This window comes from Pituophis catenifer, unplaced genomic scaffold (genome assembly GCF_029215685.1).
Source record: "Pituophis catenifer annectens isolate HBS135680 unplaced genomic scaffold, rPitCat1.0.hap2 SCAF_2, whole genome shotgun sequence".
Classification (NCBI taxonomy): Eukaryota; Metazoa; Chordata; class Lepidosauria; order Squamata; family Colubridae; genus Pituophis; species Pituophis catenifer.
Window position 1 is genome coordinate 122247738 of NW_027256882.1, and position 22548 is coordinate 122270285.

At 42.5% G+C, this 22548-nt stretch overlaps 2 protein-coding genes across 2 annotated transcripts in view; one reads left to right on the plus strand and one right to left on the minus strand.

Annotated features, from left to right (window-relative positions):
• Nucleotides 1–3969, plus strand: part of LOC139312540 (transitional endoplasmic reticulum ATPase-like) — a 28645-nt gene extending 24676 nt beyond the window's left edge. The window contains exons 15-18 of the mRNA XM_070937411.1: nt 396–525; nt 1129–1287; nt 1430–1581; nt 3232–3969. Of these exons, the coding sequence (XP_070793512.1) occupies nt 396–525; nt 1129–1287; nt 1430–1581; nt 3232–3337 (547 nt within the window). The 3' untranslated portion in view covers nt 3338–3969. The remainder of the gene's footprint in view (nt 1–395; nt 526–1128; nt 1288–1429; nt 1582–3231) is intronic.
• A 2715-nt stretch (nt 3970–6684) lies between these two features.
• On the minus strand, nt 6685–9359 carry PTGER1 (prostaglandin E receptor 1). The gene is made up of 2 exons (XM_070934420.1): nt 8529–9359; nt 6685–6957 (listed from the first exon to the last, which is right to left on the minus strand). Exons 1-2 carry the CDS (start codon nt 9357–9359, stop codon nt 6703–6705), a joined length of 1086 nt encoding a protein of 361 aa, XP_070790521.1. The 3' UTR covers nt 6685–6702.
• Nucleotides 9360–22548: the final 13189 nt, after the last annotated feature.

The following is a 22548-nucleotide window of genomic DNA, read 5'->3' on the forward strand; positions in this document are numbered from 1 at the left end:
GCTGTCTGCCTCTGGAGGCTCCGGAATCCGTGCATCGCTCCCAGATGGCCCTGGCCCTATCTCTGTCTCCAATGCAGAGCCCTTGTCCGGGCTTTCCAGGACTGGCCCATTGTCTCCTCCCCAGCCTCCTCACTGTCTGACTCCGCTGCCAGGTCCGCAGGCTGCTGGCAGATCACAACAAACTCCCTGCAAAGACTGTACCACCTTCCCGCCCCCCATGGAATATAGTCTCACCAACTTTGCAGTCTTCCATCTCCTTGACCCCTAGTCTTGCCCACTTCTGCTATAGAGATGCATTCCTGTCAAAGAAGCATCTGAGTTCAGATGCTGGAGCCATTCCTAGGAGAAAAGCAACCCATGAAACTTGCTGTTGTCTCTTTGCCAACTCTTTTCAGACCAGACATCATTGACCCAGCCATCCTTCGTCCAGGACGTCTGGACCAGCTCATCTACATCCCATTACCTGATGACAAGTCTCGTGTAGCGATCCTCCAAGCCAACTTGCGAAAATCACCAGTTGCCAAGGTTAGTCAAAGGAGGCAAGAAATGGGCATGTAAAACTAAATCACCTGTCAAGGTTCAGGTGTCACCCATCCAGTAGGGGAGGACTGATTGTGACAATCTTTAAAGAGGGTGTGTGGCTCAGTCTTCCCTGAAGTTCTCTAGTGTCAAAGTGAGGAACAAGATGGCAGAAGAGCCATGTGGCGCAGTAGTTAGAATGCAGTATTACAGGCTAACTGTGCACTGCCAGGAGTTTGATCATTACTGGCTCTACGTTGACTCAGCCTTCCATCCTTCCAAGGTTGGTAAAATGAGGACCCAGATTGTTGGGGGAAATATGCTGACATTGTAAAATGCTTAGAGAGGGCTGTAAAGCACTGTGAAGTGCTAAGTGCTATTGATATCACTACTCATTCTACGGACAAGACCAAATTGTTCCAATACAGAAAATGGGGCAGTGGCTGCCACTGCCTTCTATGCTGATTCACCATGGAAGGCTAAATTAGTTGACATATAGTCAACTCCTTAAACAGATTTTTGCTGCCCCTCAGCATTCATTTCTCATTTTTGTCTTACTTTGCTAATTTGGGCAAGTAATATTTCAGCTTGTATATCTTTTTCCAACAGGATGTCGACTTGAATTATCTAGCTAAGATCACACACGGCTTCTCTGGTGCTGACCTCACCGAAATCTGTCAGCGTGCCTGCAAGCTTGCCATCCGTGAGGCCATTGAGATGGAGATCAAGGCAGAACGGGAACGCCAGCGTCAGAAGTACGCTGCCATGGTATGGGCACAGTATTTTCCCTTTTCCATTGAAAACCAGACCCGATTCCTTCCCTTATCTCAAGCGCTCTTCTTAAGAGTGTTTTCTCCACCTTGGGGGCTACAGTGTGCCTGACAGCTTTTTCTTCTGTGACTTGTAACAGGATGATGATTATGACCCAGTGCCAGAGATCCGGCGGGATCACTTTGAAGAAGCAATGCGCTTTGCACGCCGTTCGGTTAGCGATAATGATATACGCAAATATGAGATGTTTGCTCAGACGTTACAGCAGAGCCGTGGCTTTGGCAACTTCAGGTAACATTAGAAGAAGTTTGTGCTGCTTCTATCCAGGGGTGAAATCTTCTTACCTTCCTTACCGGTTCGGAAGTGCACATGCCACGCGCCTTCTGCGCATGTGCAGAAGGAAAAAAACATTACTTCCTGGTTAAAACCAGGAAGTAATGACACCTGGGCAGCGATTGCTACCGGATCGCCGAACCACAGGGAGAAATCGCTACCGGATCGGGTGATCTGGTCCAATCCGGGAGCATTTCACCCCTATCCCCAAACAAATAAAGGTACCGCAGCACTGGCTGGGGTGGGAGGGCATAGATGGGGGAGTTGCATTCCTGACTTTTTCCCAAGAAGATCCATACAATTTCATTCATTCATATCAGAGCCCCCCAAATAATTTATAAAATCCTACAGACGGAACAATCAGCGTCTGCAACAAAATGCAGCAGTGCGTAAAAGTGAAGTCAGGATGTCAGCCATTTCAGTCTCCTATTCCCACCCAATTTCCCTGAATGAAAGGTGGGATATAAATCTACTTAAAGAGATTTTTTTAAAAAAAACAATTATTTTTAAGAGGGATATAAATTTAATAAATACTTTGGTGTGCTTTTCCAATTCTAAGATTAGACAGATTCAATTCTAAGATTAGAGCAACATCTGACAGCTGTGGCTAGGGGGACCTTTGCACAGGTTCGCCTGGTGCACCAATTGCGACCCTACTTGGATCAGGAGGCTCTCCTCACAGTCACTCATGCCCTTATCACCTCACGGTTAGATTATTGCAACGCGCTCTACATGGGGCTACCCTTGAAAAGTGTTCGGAGACTACAGTTGGTCCAGAACGCAGCCGCGTGAGCTGTCGTGGGTGCACCTAGATACATCCACATTACACCAATTCTCTGCAAGCTGCACTGGCTCCCTGTTGGTCTCCAGTCACAATTCAAGGTGTTGGTTGTTACCTTTAAAGCCCTACATGGCTCAGGGCCAGGTTATCTTCGAGACCGCCTTCTACCGCATAGCTCCCAGCGACCGGTAAGATCCCACAGAGTTGGTCTCCTCCGGGTCCCGTCAGCTAAACAATGCCGGCTGGCGGGCCCGTGGGGGAGGGCCTTCTCTGTGGCTGCCCCAGCTCTCTGGAACCAGTTACCTCCTGAGGTCTGGACCATCCCCACCCTATTGGCCTTCCGAAAAGCGGTGAAGACCTGGTTTTTCTGGCAGGTCTGGGGCCGTTGATCTCGCTCTTGTGATCTGGCGAGATCCGGCCATGAATGAGTTTTTAATGTTTTTAATGTTTTTAATTTTTAAATGTTTTTTATAATGATTTTTTAAAATGTATTGTGAGCTGCCCTGAGTCTTCAGAGAGAGGCGGCATATAAATTGAATTAATTAAATTAAATTAAATTCTAAACTGCATGGGATTTTTTTTTTTTTTAATTTTCATATTAAGAACCATATCCATCCATTGGATGTTGTGCTTTTTAAAAAATGCAATGCGGCATGCATCTGAGGGTGACTGCAGTCCTCTTATTAATCCACGGCCACATTCCTGCACTTGAACACTGTGATAATGCATAGCTACTTCCAGTTAAGATGTCCATTGATTCAGTAGAGTGAATAACTCAGTTTCTCCTGAACTGAACCAGCCCCCTTCTGCCTTTTTTCCCCCTACAGGTTTCCATCAGGCAAGCAGACCAGTGGTGGAGGGGGCAGCAGTGGCAGCAACAGCGGGCAAGGAAGCCTCTTCCAGGAGGAGGGAGAAGACGACCTCTATAACTGATTTTACGGGAAACGCCCCCTTGTGGTGGGAGTGGATGGTCCTGTGCGCTCATATTATTGTGCTCTTTAATGTAAGGACTGACTGATGCTTGAGGCCCTAAACCCTGCCCTCCTCCTTGGTTACAGATCTGCGCTACTCAACACAAGAAAACCTCATGCTTTGTTTTGGTGGGTAATGTTGGGTGCCACTTCCTTTTCTGTCTGGCTTGGCTGTGGCCAGGAATCCCTTGGTTTTTCCACTCTTTTTTTTTTTTTTTAAAGATTAAAGCAGTACCTATGGCAGTCAGAAGGGGGAGACAAAGCTTAAAAGCAGCTGTCATGAGAATTTAACCATTCTCCATCAGACTGGTCCATCTGTTCTAGCGTTTTGCTTTCCATAACAATCAGGAAGCTTCCCGTTGAAGCTCAGATGCGGGATTAAGGCTTCCCGTATACCAGGCCTCTGCCCACAAGTGCATCAGAATGCTTCACACCAGTGCCTGCTCTTGTATTGGCTTCCAGTTTAGAACACAAGGGAATGGAGGATGGGCGGTTTTCCAACCTTGCTTGCAAGCCAGTCCAAACTGTTCCCTTTGACCCCTCTTAGCCCACAGCAAAGCCTTTGGACTAGTAAATAAGGTGGATTTCAACAAACTCTGGTCTGTGTTATTAGGTGACAAAGACTTCCGAACGTCCAATAAACTGAAAGCGCACGCATCTTGCAATAGGAGGAATCCTATGAAGGCTGCAGAGGGCAAAGCATGCTCAGGGGAGAGAGAGAGATGGGCGTATCTATACAACATCCTTCCCTGGGTATAAAGACTGTCAGCCCTCTTGATTCTTTCCAAACGATATGCCTGCACATTGTTGCCTGTATCTTGCTGTCTACCTGCAACTGGGAATTCTTACTCTACTCTGGGATATTTTCCATCTAATCTTGCCTCCAGATACTGCATATGTATAGCGACACTGTGTATCTTGTACTTTCTGTAGCCTGCCCGGCAGAGTATCTCCTGCCTCTGCTCCTTGTGTAGCTTTTAAAATAGTTTACAGCTACCATATTGATTCTCACAGCAATTTCTCTTTCCCAACCTCTGGCGCATTTCTAGCAGCTGCAGAGATTCAGACAACCACTAAATGGCAGTCAAGTAATACAGAATCCCTCATTTTTGCTGCCACCAGTTGTCGGTAGTTAAACAGTCAACTCATAGTTTCAAGGATTTGTTTAAAAAAATTCAATCAGTAGCCAGTACAACAAACAGAAAAGCAAAAATAGTGCATGGATTAACCAAAGTGTTGTGTGTAGCAATGGAATTTCAGCCAAGGCACCACCAAACATGGTCTCTAGAATGTTGCACACAAATAAATAATTTATTAAAAGGTCAATGGACAGCAGAGACCCATTTCAGCTGCAGCTGTGTCATCTTGTGAGCACAGCCCACTTGATAGTACAGGAACATAGCAAAACAGTTGTGTGTTTACAAACCTACTGAAGGATAAGGTTGGTGGGGCAATACCAGGTGTGTAGATTGGGGCAGAAAACTTGAACTTGGAGCAACAGATCTCCCAACTTCTTTTTTTTCCCAACTAATTCCCAACAACGGTGATAATTTCCCTTCTGCTGTTTGATCCCACTTGTTTGCCAGCTTTCACAACCAGGATTCTGGAAGCTCGCTTTTACATGCTCCAGCTGCCAGATGACAATAAGCAGCCATTGAATGATAACAAAACACACAGAACAATAAATGGGACCCCGAGGCTGACTAGACTAGTTGGGCTGGCACAGGCTGCTGACAGCAAGCATGTGCGAAGCAGGTCAGGGACATGGAAGAGTACAAAGCATGAAGGGTCAGAATCCCCCCCCCGAAGTGCTTTCTTGTGGAGTGCCTGGTGCTGATTAAGGGTTCCCACAGGGTACGGCTATGCCACAGCCAGCCCCTACAGATCCATCATTTCAGGGCTTTCCCATTGTCCTTGCTCTGTTCTTCACAGCTTCCCAGAGTTTGGAGTAGAGCAGCAGACGGAGGCATCCCCATGCAGACTGTGGGTCAGCCCCACCAGTTCCCCAAGGATGTTATTTTGCAGGATCATTGGCAACAATTTGTTGGAATCCATTCTAGGACAGAACTCCTGCAGATCTCTTCTACGAATAAATAATGCTGTGGGTCTACTTACTCTTCTGAAAGGCTCTTCCTTAAAATTCTTGAGTTTGGGAGGGCCCATGAGATCACATTTTCAACTTTTTTAAAAAAAAATCTCCAGGGATGCCCATGAAAGGGTTCGCTAGAATTTCTACATTCATGTTTAAATTAAAGGCCGCCCTGAACTGTAAGTCCATGCCTTTGTTTTCCCCACTGCAACTGCTGCGCGATCCGTATGTGATGGTGAGTCGAAGTGATACTTTGCATCAGATTCGTTGTGTAGAAGCGCAGAAAATTTTAGACCCATTAAATTCCTTTACACGCTGCCATAATACAGCTGCCTCAACATTGTGGAAAATCTGCATCATAGGCTCCCAAGTATCCAGGTCATTTCTGGCAGCACGTTAAATAGCCTGCCTTGACAGGGTTGGACTTGAATGGCTACTCTCTGGCTAGGAAAGTGCAGCAGGATGATGATCTTCTGAACTGAGTATCCAAGGAAGGAGGCTACCTGGGATGTCTTCTCACCCAAGGATCCACAAGAGCAAGAGTCACACTCTTGAGAAGTTGCTTTTGCACTATGCAAGAAAAGTCACATATAGCATTATTCAGCTTTGGAAGATAGCATGAATAATTTGCCAGGCTGTTCATCATGCACAGTGCAGTCTGTATCAGCAAGGATATATGGCTTTCAAAATGCATTAAATCATTTTCCTATCAAAATATACTGGCCTGCTTTCTGGTCAAGAACTGTTCTTTTGATATGAATGACTGTCTGAGAGCAGACAAGAGTTCTCAGTTCTGCTTTATGGAAAGTATCAGGAATGTATAATGTATTCTTTACCACTGAGCAAAAGTCTCCTCCATAGGTGTCCAATAGAAACCACCATTATATCAAAATGAATTCATGAGCATCGTGATTTTTCATTTGCATTGTAACATATTTATTCTCCCTCACCTTTTCTGTGGATGCCCTTGACTACCCCCAAAGAACTGTCATTATTATGTCTTCCGAGAAGATCGTTCATCTCTCTCTCTCTCTCCCTCCCTCTCATAAGAAAATCAGAAACGGGCAGGAGGCTGCTTCAAAATACTGAACTTCTTATTTGCTGCCAAGATTCGAAACTGCCAATTTATCTGTGGCATTCCCTATACCAGCAGCAGCAGCCAACATTGCTAGGTTCTGAATTCCAGGAAGGTTCAAAGTGCTTTCAAGTCGACCAATTCTTTTTTGCGCCACCCAATACTAGATGCGACCAGCAGCAACACTGCGCTCGGAGCTCTGGAAGGAGCTGGCCTCCCAGCGGTCAAAGTGTGTTGTTTTGAGGTCGGTGCGCCTTAGAACTAAAGCCAGGAGCTTGCGCAGCACTGCGCGTCGCAGCAATATATATACCCACGGGTCCAGGATCTGGTTCCAGGAGGCCAGGCGCACACCAAGGAACAGTAGCTGATCATAATTCAAAGCTTTATGAGAGTTGCTTGCTGATAAGATGACAATGACCTGGGAACAGCACAGAGAAAAAGAGCAGCAATGTGACATCAGCAAATGAGAGAACAAGATAGCGAGACAGTAGGTTTCTATGATCTGCTCCTCCCCAGTAACCCTAAGAACTTAGAAACAGGTATTAACTCTGTGTACACATTAGCTCGGCCCACATAATAAATGTACCATTCACAACCCAGCCTTTTATTAGTGTGCTGATAAGAGCTTCCCAGAGTCAATTGAGTGATTCCTTGGTTCATTCTTTGGACTATTATACCTAACCATAATGTCAATTTGATTCAAACTTTTAACCTCAAGAAGTTTTCCAGTTAACAATTATTTTCCCTCTAGTCAAATAGTTTCTTACATAATCAAAAGTACTGTATTTCGTATGAACGTATTTCCAAGAATCTCCCTAATACACAAGGGCCTCTTTTTATTTATTTATTCAATTTTTATTTATTCAATTTATATCCCGCCCTTCTCCAAGTGGACTCAGGGCGGTGCACAGCCAGAACTAAAACACATATCAATACAAAATTTAAAATTATTAAAAGAATTAAATAACTGTGGCCCAAAAATTTAAAACATTGAAAACTAAAACCCATTTGACAATTTAAAAAGCTAAAAAGACTAAAAAAGGGGGGAGGGGTTTCACGTCAGCCCTGCTTGATGGAAAAGAAAAGTTTTTAGGGCACGGAGATCCGATATCCTTCGTATCTCCGGGGGCAAATAGTTCCAGAGGGCAGGAGCTGCCACAGAGAAGGCCCTCCCCCTGGGGGTCGCCAGCCAACATTGCCTGGCTGATGGCACCCTGAGGTGTCCCTCTCTGTGGGAGCGTACTGGTCGGTGGGAGGCTATCGGCGGCAGAAGGCAGTCCCGCAAATACCCAAGTCCCATGCCATGGAGCGCTTTAAAGGTGGTGACCAACACCTTGAAGCGCACCCGGAAGATCACTGGAAGCAATGCAGCTCATGCAGGAGAGGTGTCACATGGGAGTGCCCCCTCGCTCCCATAATCCCCCGCATGGCCACATTCTGCACCAGTTGGAGCCTCCGGGTGCTCCTCAAGGGGAGCCCCATGTAGAGAGCATTGCAGTAGTCCAGGCGGGAAGTGATGAGCGCCTGAGTGACTGTGCGTAGGGAGTCCCGATCCAGAAAGGGACGCAACTGGCGAATCAGGAGGACCTGATAAAAAGCCCCCCTGGCCACGGCCGTCATATGCTCTTCTAAAGACAGCCGTGCATCCAGGAGGACACCCAAGTTGCGATTCTAAGTTTACTCAATCTGGTGTTCTCTGTATATTTTAATGTAATTTTTAGCTGCCATGGTAATAGAACAACCATAGCCCTTTAAAATAGACCAGACCAGGAAACAAAAATCATGTAGATGAGTACCACATTAATTGTACAGTTTTAACAACAAAATTTTCCAAGTCTGAACATAGTTCCCCTCTCACTCCAACTTTATTGTGAACTAGGGAGGGGTTGGTTTGATACATGCCAACTTCTCACTTATTTTGTGTCTCAAAATATATGCTAACCACCCTAAGTGTCCCCATTGCCCCTTTTTCTGTTTTTTTATACTCACCAATAATGGACTCCAACAAATACAGGAAACCACCATGATGCCCACGAGTTGTACAACCATTTCAATGTCATGAGCTTTGGCTCTCCGCCGACCGCATTTGCGCTGACCACGGAGACGAGCTCGCACCAGAATGAGTCCACTGAATGTGTTGCAGATGAGAGAGGCCACCAGAGAGGCCAATCCCAAAAGGGAGAAGAGCAGGGCAAAAGCTATCTCGGACCATTCTTCTGCCTCTTTCACCTTGATAAAACACCAAGTGTTTTGGGCCTGTACAACGTATTTCCCAAAGCTGCAGAGAGGCAACAGGGCAATGGCAAGAGCAATGGTCCACAGTCCTACCAAGGAAAGCTTCGTTCGGCCTGGCGTGACCATTGCAGCATGAAGCAGAGGACGAGTGATTCCAATGCAGCGCTCCACTGCCATCATGAAGCCCAGAAAGAGAGGGCACAGTCCAAAGAATACCATGGAAGCGCCAAAGAACTGGCAGAGCGCTTTAGAAGGATCCATGGCTGTCCAGTTACGCTGTGTGGCATACAGTTGCAACACAAAGGAGCCTGGGATGACATGGCCTGCTAGGTCTGTGATAACCAAGCTGCTGGCAAAAAGCAGGAATGTGGCCTTGGAACGACGCCTGAAGCGGGTGTAGGACTGCACTAGGATTAACAAGGCCACAATATTAGAGATTGCCCCCAAGGTCATTGAGAAGATGGGGGCAGCGGGAGAAGGAGCACTTGGTGGAGTCTTCACCAGCTCTGTAAGACCCAAGGAGGAACTGTTCACTAGATGAATGGCAGGTGCTTGAGAAGCATTGGGAGGGTGCATAGCAAACATCCTGTCAACGGCTGCTTCCAGGCTCAGGCATCTGCAAGGGGGAAAAAGAGGATTAGACCCTCCATTTCTGTCCATGAGAGCTGACTCTCCCTACTTGTTCCCAGCCACCAGCTCCTGCCGAACCCAAAGGCAAGAGAAGCCAGTTTTCTGTACGAACTCCATCATATTTAATATAACTTCTCCTAACTTCCCCTTTTGTCTTGTCCTGACTGGCTGACTTCTCTTGTACTTTTAAAAGTATTTTCCTAAATTTACAACCTGGTTTGGATTACATGTTTTATCATAGAACCCAACATATATACTTTCAATGAGGAGGAGAACCAAGAGAAATTTGGGGAAAGGAAGTAAGGCTTTCATGAACAAGTAGTTAAGTAAATTTTTTTTAAATAGTGGACTTTTCTGCCTATGGTTTAAAATCCACAGGGCCTTAACCTAGGCACCTCTCTTTCAACCAAAAGATCCACTCAGGCTGAATATTAACAATGCAGTCACTTTCTTGGAATTAAGCCCCATTTACCTCAAGGTAATTCACTTCTAGCTAACCAAAAGTACATAAAATAAAATGGGGCAGCTACCTCAGGCAGATTTTGGCTATAGGTAGCCCTATGACTTATAACAGTTCGTTTAATGATTATTCGAAGTTACTAATGACTTTTTTTTCCCACATTTATGGCCATTGCAGCATTCCCCATGATCACGTGATCAGAATTCAGATGCTTGGCAACTGATTCATATTTATGGTGATTGCAGTGTCCTGGGGTCATGTGATCACCTTTTGTGACCTTCTGACAAGCAGAGTCAATGGGGAAGCCCGATTCACTTAACATCTGTGTTACTAACTTAACAACTGCAGTGATTCAGTTAACAACTGTAGCAAGAAAGGTAAAATAGAGAAAAACTAATTAACAACTGTCTCAGTTAACAACAGAAATTTTGGGCTCAATTGTGGTCATAAGTCAAGGTCTACCTGTATCACCAAGGGAAGCAAACTTTTATTTAATATACTGTTATATTTCTACTGCTTGTGATCTGTTGCCTCATGCGCTAGAGTAATTTTTCCCATTCTGATTAAGATGAATGTTGATTTGGTGCTAATCGGGTATCTGTTAACATCTCTTTAGCCACACACAGGATTGCCTTATTGGGTTCCTTCCAAATAGCAAAGATAAAAGATCTTCACAATGTACTTTATTTTTAGCATTATTAAGGAACTTGAGAACAATTTTGCAATTCTGTGAAAGTAAGTTTAAGATGAAGGATATTTTACAATAGTAACAAACAGGTAACGGAGCTATAAGAGGTAAACAGCACTAAAAATGGAAAAGTGTCATATTTAATATTTTATAACAAGTTCTTTGCTTTAATTCATAATTGCATTGTTCTTTGTCATTTTCTTTGAACATATAAATATGGATTTCAAATTTACAGTATAGACATGTCTAATTTAATATTACCAACACAATAAATCTTCCAACTCGTGTTTTAGATTACAGAAGTCATTGTGAAATTTAAGAACAAGCTGATGAGAACAAGTTGGGCTTATTTCTGATAAACTAGCATCTATGCTACAAATAGCATATACAATAGAAAAGTATTATTAGATTTAACTAAATGTTCCTCAAATAATGTCAACAAGCTTCTCTGTTTTCCAGATCTTTACAATAAACAAAATAATAGAGATTGACAAAAATATCTATTGTAACATTGTAACCTGTGGAGCAATTACTCAGGTTTTACACTATTTACAAAAACCAGGAGAATAGCTTTATGTCATTCCTATAGATTTAAGTCTAATCCAAAACCTGACGACACAATGCTATTGTATGTTTACTTAGATCAAGTTCAAAAAGCTTATTCTTTGATTATGTATATAGAAGATTCTTCCCAAATTTGCTAATATGACTTGCCTTCCAACTTACAATAATATTTCTATATCCTCTGACTTGAGACTGCAACTAGATTTACTTCAGAGTAAAAAAAGTCAAATTCAACTGTTGACATCATGGGTGTCTCTCTCTAGTTTTAATGGTAAAAATATGGATTTGCCAATAGAGCCTTCTGATTGTTTGCTAATTTGTTGGTTTTTAAAATCTGTTGGAACCTCAGTTTTCATGATGAACTCCCACTGGTATTCACCAAAACTGATGATCAATTACATGCTCCCTAGATATACAAAAGTGCTGATATTTATACAAACACCACAACTACGGTATTATCATCACGTTGAACTTTTTTCTCTCCCTCCAATTACTGTCCTGTATAGCAATCACCTTGAAAAACCCTGAAAGATTATTTCTATTTTGTAGAATTTTTATTAATGTTAATACATGTATTACTGTATCATGCCTTTTAAAATTTCCTTGCACAAACCAACAAAGAAGCTTTTACTTATGTATACTGTATTTGGCAAGAGAAGCAAATCCTTCTGATGTTGGATAATGGTCTAAATTCATTTGGTAAAACCAGAAGCAAATTGTGTTAGTCTATAGCTATCTTGTTCACTTTTGCAGCAGGCGTGCGTGCTTAAATAAGCATATCTCTTGTACTTATCATAGGTATTGCAACTGGATTGCTCCATAAAAAAAATTATTGTCTAGCAATAATAACCTGGGGCTATATTCAAAATCAGATGATGCAATTATAATTTCCCATGTTTTTCACTGCCCCTATAGACAGAATCTGGGAAGATAAATTATACCATTCACCTCTTAATATCCTCTAATTGTCCCACTGTAGTCACATTGAAGACAGCCATTTTTCACTCTTTCTATAAATGTTTTTTTTGAAATTGGAACTAGGCTCTTGCAAATTCTGCTTCCCTCGTAGCAAACCATTTAGGGCTCCTGAGATTTGTGAAAAGCAGATTAAATCAATATTAGAGAGAGTGAATTCATGATCCAGAAGGTGGAAAGCTATTTAATTTTATTTTAATGGTAGGTATGGAGCATTAATAACTTATAAAACTGAAGAACTGCAGTGTTTAATTCATTGATGAATTCCTCAGTTAAAATATTTAACAAAAAAAGTTACCAGAAATTATTTGAAAATCATTAATGTATTGCTAAACATACAGGGAAGCATTAGTCTAAAAGTAAATTATCTTCCTCCACTTCATTAGAAGGAAAGACTTTTTCAGAAAATAGTTCTTGCCACAACTTACACGGGTATTAATCAAAGCAACATAAGCATCTAGTGCCAGGAAGAAATAACAATCTACAAGTCTAATCAATCAAATAAATTTTATATTATTCCATTTTAATTGGATACACCCACACACCAATGTTGTACAGGAGTAAATAACTTGTTAGATTCACAATACACCCTACTTATGATATCCTTGTATAAGTTGTGTCCTTTGGCTGTCTTGCTTTTCAGCTAAATAAAACCCCACTCCCCACACCTACACATTCAAAAGCCCCATTGGCTAGCTAGGAGGTTACAGAGACTGAAGTACAATACAGCTGTTTAGGCGAATTAAAACTGCCATGTTCTAAACTACTTACAAACTATTAATAGGATGGTGGGAATATTTCACCACTCTATTCACTACTTGAACCAGAACATGTGATAGAAGGCAGGGAATAACTGCCTCCTGAGAAGGCAGAACCTGGAATAAAATAGTGTCAGGTTGGGTTAAAACGTCACTCCAACAGGTGAGGAGTATTTGGGGATAGACGCCTCACTACTCTATTGGAAGAGCTTCCGAATGACAATTTTTCGCCCATTTAACCGGGATTCTTAGAATTAACAGTTCCCGGTAATACTTACACGAAAGAGGGCAACTGTTTTGCTTCCCTCCAGGACTTTCTGGCTACTTTTTTTTTTTCACGGAATAGTACAGCCCAAACAATTCGAGCTCCTGCCTTCTACTACAGGTTTCTGCCCCAGAACGGCACCGATTCTTCTGGGTGCTTCTTCCATCCCTAAAGCGAGCAAGTCACTCGGAAAGCATCTCAACTTCGCGAACATTAAATATCCCCCCAGTCATATTCTTCGACCAGCCTGAGCGCACCACGGAGGACTGTAGTGGCCGGAGATCGAAGACCGCCCGCTTCTCCCAATAAAGCCTTTTGGGAACACCGCAACTAATTGGAGGCTCCCTCCCAAAGGATCCGTTTAGCAGCACCTACGCGGAAGCCCCAGCCGTCGACCCCGCGCATACCTGGGGCCGCTCCCTTCCTTTCCTCCAAGCCCCGGGTCCCTCTCCTCGTCCCAACGAAACTGGTGGAAGACTTAATGGAGCTCCTGGGAGCCTGATTCCCCTTTGGCTCCCAGCGCATCGTTCCCTTTGCAGCCTCTGTCGAAAGGCGGCCGTCTCCGTCGGGGTTCCCCAGCCTCAGAGGGACCGGAGCGGGCTTCGCTGCGCCAGACTTCGCCTCACCCTTTCTGGCTCTGCCTCTGGAGACAAGGGGGCATGCCCGCCGTCAGCACTAGGGGGCGCTCTGAACTTCCCTTCTTTCCCCCCCCCCTCCCTCCTCCACCTCCGACGACGCGGCAGCCTTCCAAAGAAGGTTTTTCTTCCTCAGGGCCGGGCTTCTCCCCCCCACCCCGCCCGCCACACACTCTGCAGGAAAAGTTTTCTCCTTCGTCCTCCGCCACGAGCTATCCCCACCTTCGGAAAAGTAGTGGACCCTCTGAAAACAACTAAGTTTGGTGGTCCGAGATTGAGCCTTTTAGTTCTCGTTAGCTACACGGATTGGGGCGGGGAATCTTTCCCACCCAGCTTTGAATTCTCCGCCCGTGTGTATACGTATATATATATATATATATCGCTCTTCTGTGGTCCCAAAGTTGGCTTTTTTTTTTTCTTACCACAAAAAGCCCTCTGCGGCGGAAGCAGTGTTGGGAGAGGTACTGCTTTTCCTTCCAGAGAACTTGCGGGGGTGGGCGACACACCTCCTTAAAGAGAGAGAGGCCAAGGGAATGGCCATTAAATAATCACAGGTAGTCCTTGATTTACGACCACCGTGGAGGCCCAACATTTCTGTGGCTAAGGCAGGGGTCTGCAACCTGCGGCTCTGGAGCCACATGTGGCTCTTTCATCCCTCTGCTGTGGCTCCCTGTCACTCAAAATATGTCTCGCAACCGCCAATGTATGACACCCGCTGGCACGTGATTTATTGAGCTTTTCAACCCATCTTTTTTTTTTCGGAGTTCAAAATGTTTTTGTTGCGTGCAGGAATAAAAATTTATTTCCTCGGTAGCAATTCATTGATTTCATAAATGCAACACACTATAGTTTTTTTATACATAGCATAAAGGTAAAAAATGATATAGGCAGTGTTATCTTCATTTTAGATGTCAAAAGGGTTTTGTGGCTCCCGGTGTTTTCTTTTCTGTGGGAAACGGGTCCAAATGGCTCTTTGAGTGTTTAAGATTGTGGACCCCTGGGCTAAGAGAAACATTGGTTAAGTGAGTTTGCCCCATTTTACAAGCTTTCTTGCTGCAGTTGTTAAATGAATTGCCGTTAAATTAAACTGTTGTTTTAGTGAATCCGGCTTCCCCATTGTCAGAAGGTTGCAAAAGGGGAATCATGTGACACCCCCGGGACACACATATGAGTCAATTGACAAGGGTTTGAATTTTGTTCCCATAACCATGGGGATGCTACAACGGTCATTAGTGTGAAAACTGGTCACAAGTCACTTTTTTCAGTGCCGTTGTAACTTTGAACAGTCACTAAACAGACTGTTGTAAGTCAAGGACGACCTGCATTTGCACTTCTTCATGTTTCAGCAGCTCTGCAACTCTCGGGTTTGAAGGCCAGTAAAGTGGGACAATTTGGTACCTTTAGGGAGGCGTATGGGGGCCAAGGGCCACCCAACATTTGGAGGGAATTTGGGCGGGGGGATTAAGAGAGTGAATTCATATTACACAAATTTGTAAGATTTTGGAGGTCTGCAGAAGTTTTCCTTTTTAAAATAATGGGAAATTGCCTCCAGCTTTCAGCTTCCATGATCAGAGGCAGAGGTTTTCCTGGCCTGGTTGCCCTTCTGCTTTTCCCATCCACACGCAATACTGTACACTATGCCATCATGTGGTTAATTGGAGTTTGCTTTGTATGTTACAGGAGTCTAATCAGTTGGATTTTACTTAAGAAACTATAGTTAGACAAACCATGCTCTATGAACCCAGTCATTACAGAGTCTGCTGTGAGCCACTCAATCACAGCAACATCATATCATTACTACAGTATCCCTCAAATAATATTTTTAAAAGCTTGTTTGGATATTTTTTTTTATTTCAATTCAGCTTTGTAGTAATCTGTTGAACAAAGGGGTAGGTAGGTGCAAAACTGCTCTCTCAGAATCCAATTCATTGGCAGTTTTAGATGGTGTCTAACAATGTTTTTCTTAGATTTGATAAAATAGGTAAGAAAATATTTGCCATTATGAAAATTTAGATTTCTTAGGCACTTACACTGGTAATATGTCTCTATCTGCATTTGTCCTACAGCACATCTGAGCAGGGGATGAGAATTGTTCTATTGAAAGGTAAGGAATTTTGGTTTTTGTGAAGATGACATAAGAAGCTAGATAGAGGCTCCATTTCCACAAAAGGTTGCCCCGAGCAAGAGATTATGAAATCTCAGGATTATGAAGAGGGGAGAGTTATGAAAATTCTTTGCAGCACTTACCTAATAGCTCAAAAAGTTGCTCAGATTAAGGAAAACACTTCTTAACATGTGCAACCCTTTATGCAGTCCAAGTTGTGCGTTTGTCCATGCAAAAGTTTGGTAGAATCCTTAACACAGACCTGTCTCCCATCCAAATCTGGGATATAGGAAAATAAAACAGTGTTTATTGTACATAATACGATATTAAGGAGAAAAGAGCTAACACCCAGCTAACATCCCATGGGGGATGAGATAGAGGGAGCAGAAAGCATTAGCCAGTAACAAACCTACCAAACCTGCTGCCCATTGGCAGGCAGTAATGAAGCAAGAGTTTGGACAGATGTCTTCTTCCACTGTAGTAGAACAGAAGGCACGCTTTAATTCTTTGGACACAGTCAAGCTAGTTGCTCAACTCGGAAGCGTAGGTAAAGAAGCAGAAGACTGGAAACCTTAGTGCTTTCTGTTTCCTCTTGTTCTAGTTCCTAAGAGTCAGTGTGGGTTACAGGAAGGAAGTCTAATGAGCATGGATCTGGGTAAAGCACAGCACGAGAACAAACGGGACAGGACATCCCTAGCATCAATTTCTCGCTGTGACACTGCTCAGAATTCAGGGGAGGATTGTAGGTAGCACCAAAGAATATAGCTTGTAAAGCAGCTGTTGGGACAAGTGACTCTCACACATGACAGAAACACCTGGGCTCTTCTTTAAAGGACAAGAAAGATTTGGTTTGGTTTGGGGGAGAATCTTCAAGTCAGTGTTGATTCCTGGCGACTGCATGGATAAGTCCCTGCATTTTTCATGGCAAGATTTTGGAAGTGGTTTACCATTGCTTCTTTCCTAGGGCTAAGAGAGAATGATTGGTTCAAAATCACCCGGTTGGCTTTGTGCCTAAGGCAGGTCTAGAACTCACACTCTCCCAGTTTCTGTCTGATGTCTTTACCACTACACTTAGCTGGCTCTCTAAAAATGTTTTACAGCTGAATTTCTTATCTAGGATAATTGCAAGACTGTTTTAAGGGAGGGTGGGTGGGTGGGTGGGAAGGCAGGCAAAATTAGGGAGAAATAAAATACAAGCCATTTTTCCTCTAGTCATGATTATATTTGCTGCTATACTGGCATAATGATGGCTGAATTACTTTGAAAGGTGCTGTGTGACTAATGGGAAAATTAAATTTTGGCTAAACAAAATTTCAGCTACAAAAACAAAATGTAGTCTGTCTAACTGTCTGTCTGTTTGGTTCACTCTCTTTGAGTCACTATTTACTCCTAGTGATTGACTGGACAAGTCCTTGCAGTTTTCTTAGCAGAATTTTGGAAGTGGCTTGCTGTGGCCTGCTGCCTATGGCTGGGAGAGTGACTGTATAGTCTATGAGAGGGAAAAGCTCCTGCCATCATATCTGGGTAGCAGAAATCCAGATGACCACAAGATGGCAGCAAACAAATACCAAAAGCTGTAACCACTTGCTCCCATTTAGAAGCTGCAAAGTATAACTTTTGCAGCCAAATGTGATAGCCATCATCAAGGCCCTGCCGACTTCTCTTCTAAGCACAAAGCAATTCTAATGCTGTCTAACCGACTACAGTAATTACCTGCTATCCCAAGTTTCAGGAAAGAGAAGATGATAGAGTAGCATCCAGTAACAGGAAAGGCGAGGGTCATGCTTCCCAGGGCTATTGAATTGGAGTTCTTCCATCAACTTCTTCATTTGTGTAAATCAAATGAAATGTAAATTAACTGAGGCCCACAATACTCTAGTTAACTGCCCTTGTAGTCATGCTTCACTCGGGGATATTGCTGTGCTTCAGGCGAGTTGCCATGTTGTTGAAAACAAAATCTTTTTTAAATGAATACAAATAAGCAAAGGAGGCCTGGCTATGGGCATCAGGAAGACCACACAGCCAGAAAGGAATTAAATTATTCAATCCTGTGGCCAAGGAAACTGCACGGATTTCAATGTATGTAATCACCAGGATCTGAGCCTTGAGTTGAAGGGGACTTTACCATAATAATGCAAATAACAGAGCTATCCCAGTTCCGATCTCATTTCAGCCATCAGTTCAATACATGACCTTAAGGAAGCACTCTCCTCTGCAATTCTTTGTGAATAAGTGTAATTCACTTCAGTTAAACTTCTACTGCTGCATAAAATGTCCACTTTTCTTTGCCCAGATTTCTCCTCGTTCTGCTCATTTATTGGCTTTGGTTTCCTTGTTCCATTCAATTTAGCTCTGTAGTTTTTGTCTCCAAATCTTCTTTTTTTTCTTGATTTGTCCTGCTTTCTTGATCCATTCTTCTTAGGTAAGCCTTAGGCTACTCCCTTTATGTCCCATATTACCATGTCAGGCATCTTTTTAAACATTATTGCTTAATATGGCAATCATGACTACCAGTTATTGCATAAGGAAGTAAAACCAGGAGGTCCTTCTCAGTAGACATGCCCTGGATAATCACCTTGAAAAATAAATTGGAAAATGTCCATCTGAAGAAAAGCTGTGGCGGCTCTTGGGATGAGTCACCGGCTCCTGGTAGCGGGGAGTCTTGCCTAAGAATAACCATTCCTCACTGCGGGGTGTAGCGAATTCCCAGCAATGCTGGCATAGGCTTTCTCTGACAAGAACCATTGCTTCAAGAGGCGCTCTAGTGTTTTTGAGTGAAGAAGCTCTTGGCTGTGGCAACCTTTGCTCAACCTTTGCACGGCACTTTCTCTTCCCAGTTGCAGCTCTGCAGAGGGCTGCCCTGCCCACTTTCTCATCAGAAGCTACAGTCCTTCCATGGCCCCATTAGTGATAATGAAGATATAACTGCTGAGTGCTTTAATAATGAGATTGTGGTTAACTGTGGAAGCCTCTAGGGTGAATTCCCAGCAGCAGCTATCCTCCTTTCCTATGAAGAAGGATAAAGCTGCTGCTTGTCCCAGATGTCGCTGAATTGGAAGAGTGCCCCATGTGCTTTCCTTCAGCCATCATAGCATTCTCCATATCCCAGAACCACCTGTATTGCAGCTTGCACTTCCTTCTTTAATTCACTTTTTCAGTCTCTTTTTCTCCAACATTTCCATGCGGTTGAAGACTTGCTTTCTAGGTAACAATCCCAGCCTTGCTTTGTTCTGCTGGGCCTAAGAGACAATGGCTGCTAATTATTATGGCTTTGTTCCAGTAACCTGATACTTTTTAGGTGACATAACTTTCGCTCTTCTTTACTGATAATAAGACATTGAGCTGTTATAAGAGCCCTGGTCCTCCCATACTCGGAATTATCAGCACGGCTAATGTTTGAGAAATCCTGTTTAAACTGCCAGTAAGGACAATTATGCACATGATGTGCAGAAGTATGTCAGTGTGTATCTGGTAACTATCATCTGTCTGAGAGATGTAACTGTTTCCATTTCCGTAGGACCCTCTGGGAGCTTAAAAAGATGATTAAAGATTCAAGCAGCAATGGAGTGTCCTGTGATTCCTGGTTAGGGAAGTCAAGGTGATAGCCATAACCTCTAATTAATTTTGTGATTGCATAGCTGTAGCCATCATCTTGACTTTACTTTCTCCTTCCTGCAGTAGAGAAGAAAATGGTGTACTTCCAGTCTAAGGAAAAGGCTACTCCCTTACAAATAGTTTAGGTACAGGAAGATTCTGTGCTGTTGGCATCTGTCAGATTAATCTGTCTTCTGGGAATGAAGAAGATGCCTAAGAGATGAGGGGATTTTAGGTCAAGGATTCGCTTCCACCAGCCATCTTTCATACTTTACATTTATGGAACTAACATTGGATCAGTACCTTTTAGTATTTTTTTTTTTAGAACAAAAAGCTCATTTCAGTTTAGGAGATGAAAGTGTTTTCCATATTCATATAAGTAGACTGCTAGAGAATAACATTCGTACCTATCTAAATACATAATTTTGACAGTGCCAATGAAATATTGAGTAATTGAGCCTCTTCTGGTATCAGCACGTTTTAAGGCATTTCATTTGGACCAAAATATTTCACTCATCAAAAATCATTGTTATCTGTAATTTTTCCTTACTCTATATTCTTTATATTCTTTAGGTATCTTTTGTGGATGCTTTTTATCAAGTGGAATCCATTCTATGACTGCCTTAGTCCACCTGCCATCAGTTCTTCATGCTATGTGACCAGCCCATTTCCATTTCTTTTATTCTTTTGCTGGTATTGTATACTTTTGTTTGTTCTCTAATCTATGTGCATGTCTTTGTGTGTCTGCTTACTCTCTTGTAATCCCTTTGTCTCCAATGAATGTAAATACAAACATTAATTCCCTTCTTGCTAATTATCCCAACACCAAGGTGAGCTTTCCCAAGGGTAGAAGAGTGGGGAAAAAGGAAAGCTAAAGTAAAATCATAACACAGTCATGGTCACATGATTTTCCACTTAGTAAGTACTTCACTTAGCAATTGAGTTACCAGTCCCAATTGCAGTCACTAAATGAGTATTAGCCTCATATGTTTTCTCTTCATTCATAGTCTTTTTCATAATTGCATCCCAGTTAGCATTCCTTTTGCTAGCTTCCATTAGCATAACTAACACCACAGACTTCTGTTGCACTTTATATTATAATTCTTTTCCTTCTATTTCAAGCATCTACCATATCATCTTTTCTTACATTTTATTCCATTGATTCTGATAGAAAATTATATTGTTTTCTACAAACTACATATGGTTTCTATTTTTAATTCTTTCCTATCCTTCTGTGTCCATTCTCCAAGTCCTTCCTTTTGATATCATCAAATAATGATCTCTCTCACATTTGGAACTTCTCATTAATTCTTTCAGACTTTTATCATAAACAATCAAATCAGTATGCTTTTAAATTAATTCCTTTGCCATGTGTATGTATAAACAGACTTATGGTTAAGCCACAAGCTCAAAACAAGCAGATCTTTCAGCAGATATTCACCAGATATTCGCATTCAATCTTGGGTCTCCAAATGTTCCAATTATATTTTGTATTACTATTTGTTTCATTCTCCTCTGTCTTTTCATGTCACCTAACAAAAAGACTTCTGTGTTCACATTCATTGAGCGTCATAGAGCGTCATAGAGTTTTCATTAAAACTAATTCCTCATTCCTTCACACAGTTCACTGGATAATACAATTATTGCCAGTCTATGAATTTCTACTTTCATATGCAATACAATAATTTGAATGGCACATGTTCATACTTTCTGGCATACATATTATCCCTTTTGTTAAAAAAAAACAACAACCCAAACCTTGCCATCACCTTCATGTATCTTTTCATCAACCCCACTCCATAATAGCAAACCATCTGTAGGAGAAAAAGAGGCATAGCCCGGGGAGCGGGGAGTCAAGAGAGGATTCAGCTTAGAATTGTTATGTGTCCACAAATGCTCCACGTCCAGCCTCCTTTGAAGTCTGTTTACTCTTGTCTAGTGCCAATTTAATGATGACCATTAGTTGACTAGATTCTTGTGTATAGGCTGAAGCAATAAATCTTCTTATCTGGGACTTAACTTAAAGGTCCTGATTCTTTGCACCTGATAACATCTTTCTTCAGATCTATTATATCCTTTCTCTTAGCTTCATAAATACGCAACTTACTTTTCATTTTCCATTTCATTAATTTATTCATGTTCTTTATTATATATTCTATTCCAAGTTGAACATGCCATGTTCAGTACTAGATTCACTCATGAATACTGGTATCCACCACCCATCATAGTTTTGCTTAACTTATGCTTTTACCTACTGCTTTTTAGTAAGAGAATAAAAGAATAAAGTAATTTACCAGCCCTAATTGCACTCATGATGTATTCCCTATTAGCAGTAAGTATACAACAATGGTCAATTTTGGTTGGTATGCCACAAGTACAACTAAAGTATAGTTTTATGCCAAGCATCTTCATCCCTCAAGCTAGGATCATTAATCCAAAATCTACTTTGCAAGCTAAGATGTTAGCCAAAATAATTATTATCTGAAATCATATTCTGGGTTCTCTGCAGATTGTATAAATCTTATCACTTATATCTTACCAAATGGGAGGTGCATGCAGTATACATCAGTGGTGGGTTGCTACCGGTTCTCCCCGGTTCTTGTGAACCGGTATTGGAAATTTTGAATAGTTCGGAGAACCAGTAAATGCCACCTCTGCCTGGCCCCACCCCCAATCTATTTGCTGCCTCCCGAGTCCCAGGTGATTGGCTAGAAGGAAAAAATCAGGGCTCACTTGACAAAGAAGAGAAAAAAACAAGAAGAAGAAGACACTGTCGCTTTAAATTGAGAAGCCAAGAAGCTTCCCAACTGATTGGCTAGAAGGAAAAAATCAGAACTCCTTCTCAGCCAGGGGAGAAAAAAAAAAGACACTGTCGCTTTAAATTGACAAGCCAAGAAGCAGCTGCTGGAAGGAGGTTTTTGCTTGCAGAAACGAAGTAACATTCAGCAGTTCATTTCTGGGTCAGCTGAACAACAAACTGGATAAGAGGAGGGATTCTTATATGGTTCTATGTTTTTGAAGTTTTGGGTTTGTGCAACATGGGCTTTGTGTTTCTAAAAAGGCTTGGGCGATTTCCATTGTGAAATATCCTGTCTTGAATG

Bases quoted from the DNA above. Each gene is read 5' to 3' on its own strand.
- PTGER1 (XM_070934420.1), bottom strand. From the start codon at position 9,359: ATGTTTGCTATGCACCCTCCCAATGCTTCTCAAGCACCTGCCATTCAT. The intron at 6,958-8,528 runs GTGAGTATAAAA...TGCTGTTCCCAG, and splicing joins TTTGTTGGAGTCCATTATTG to GTCATTGTCATCTTATCAGC.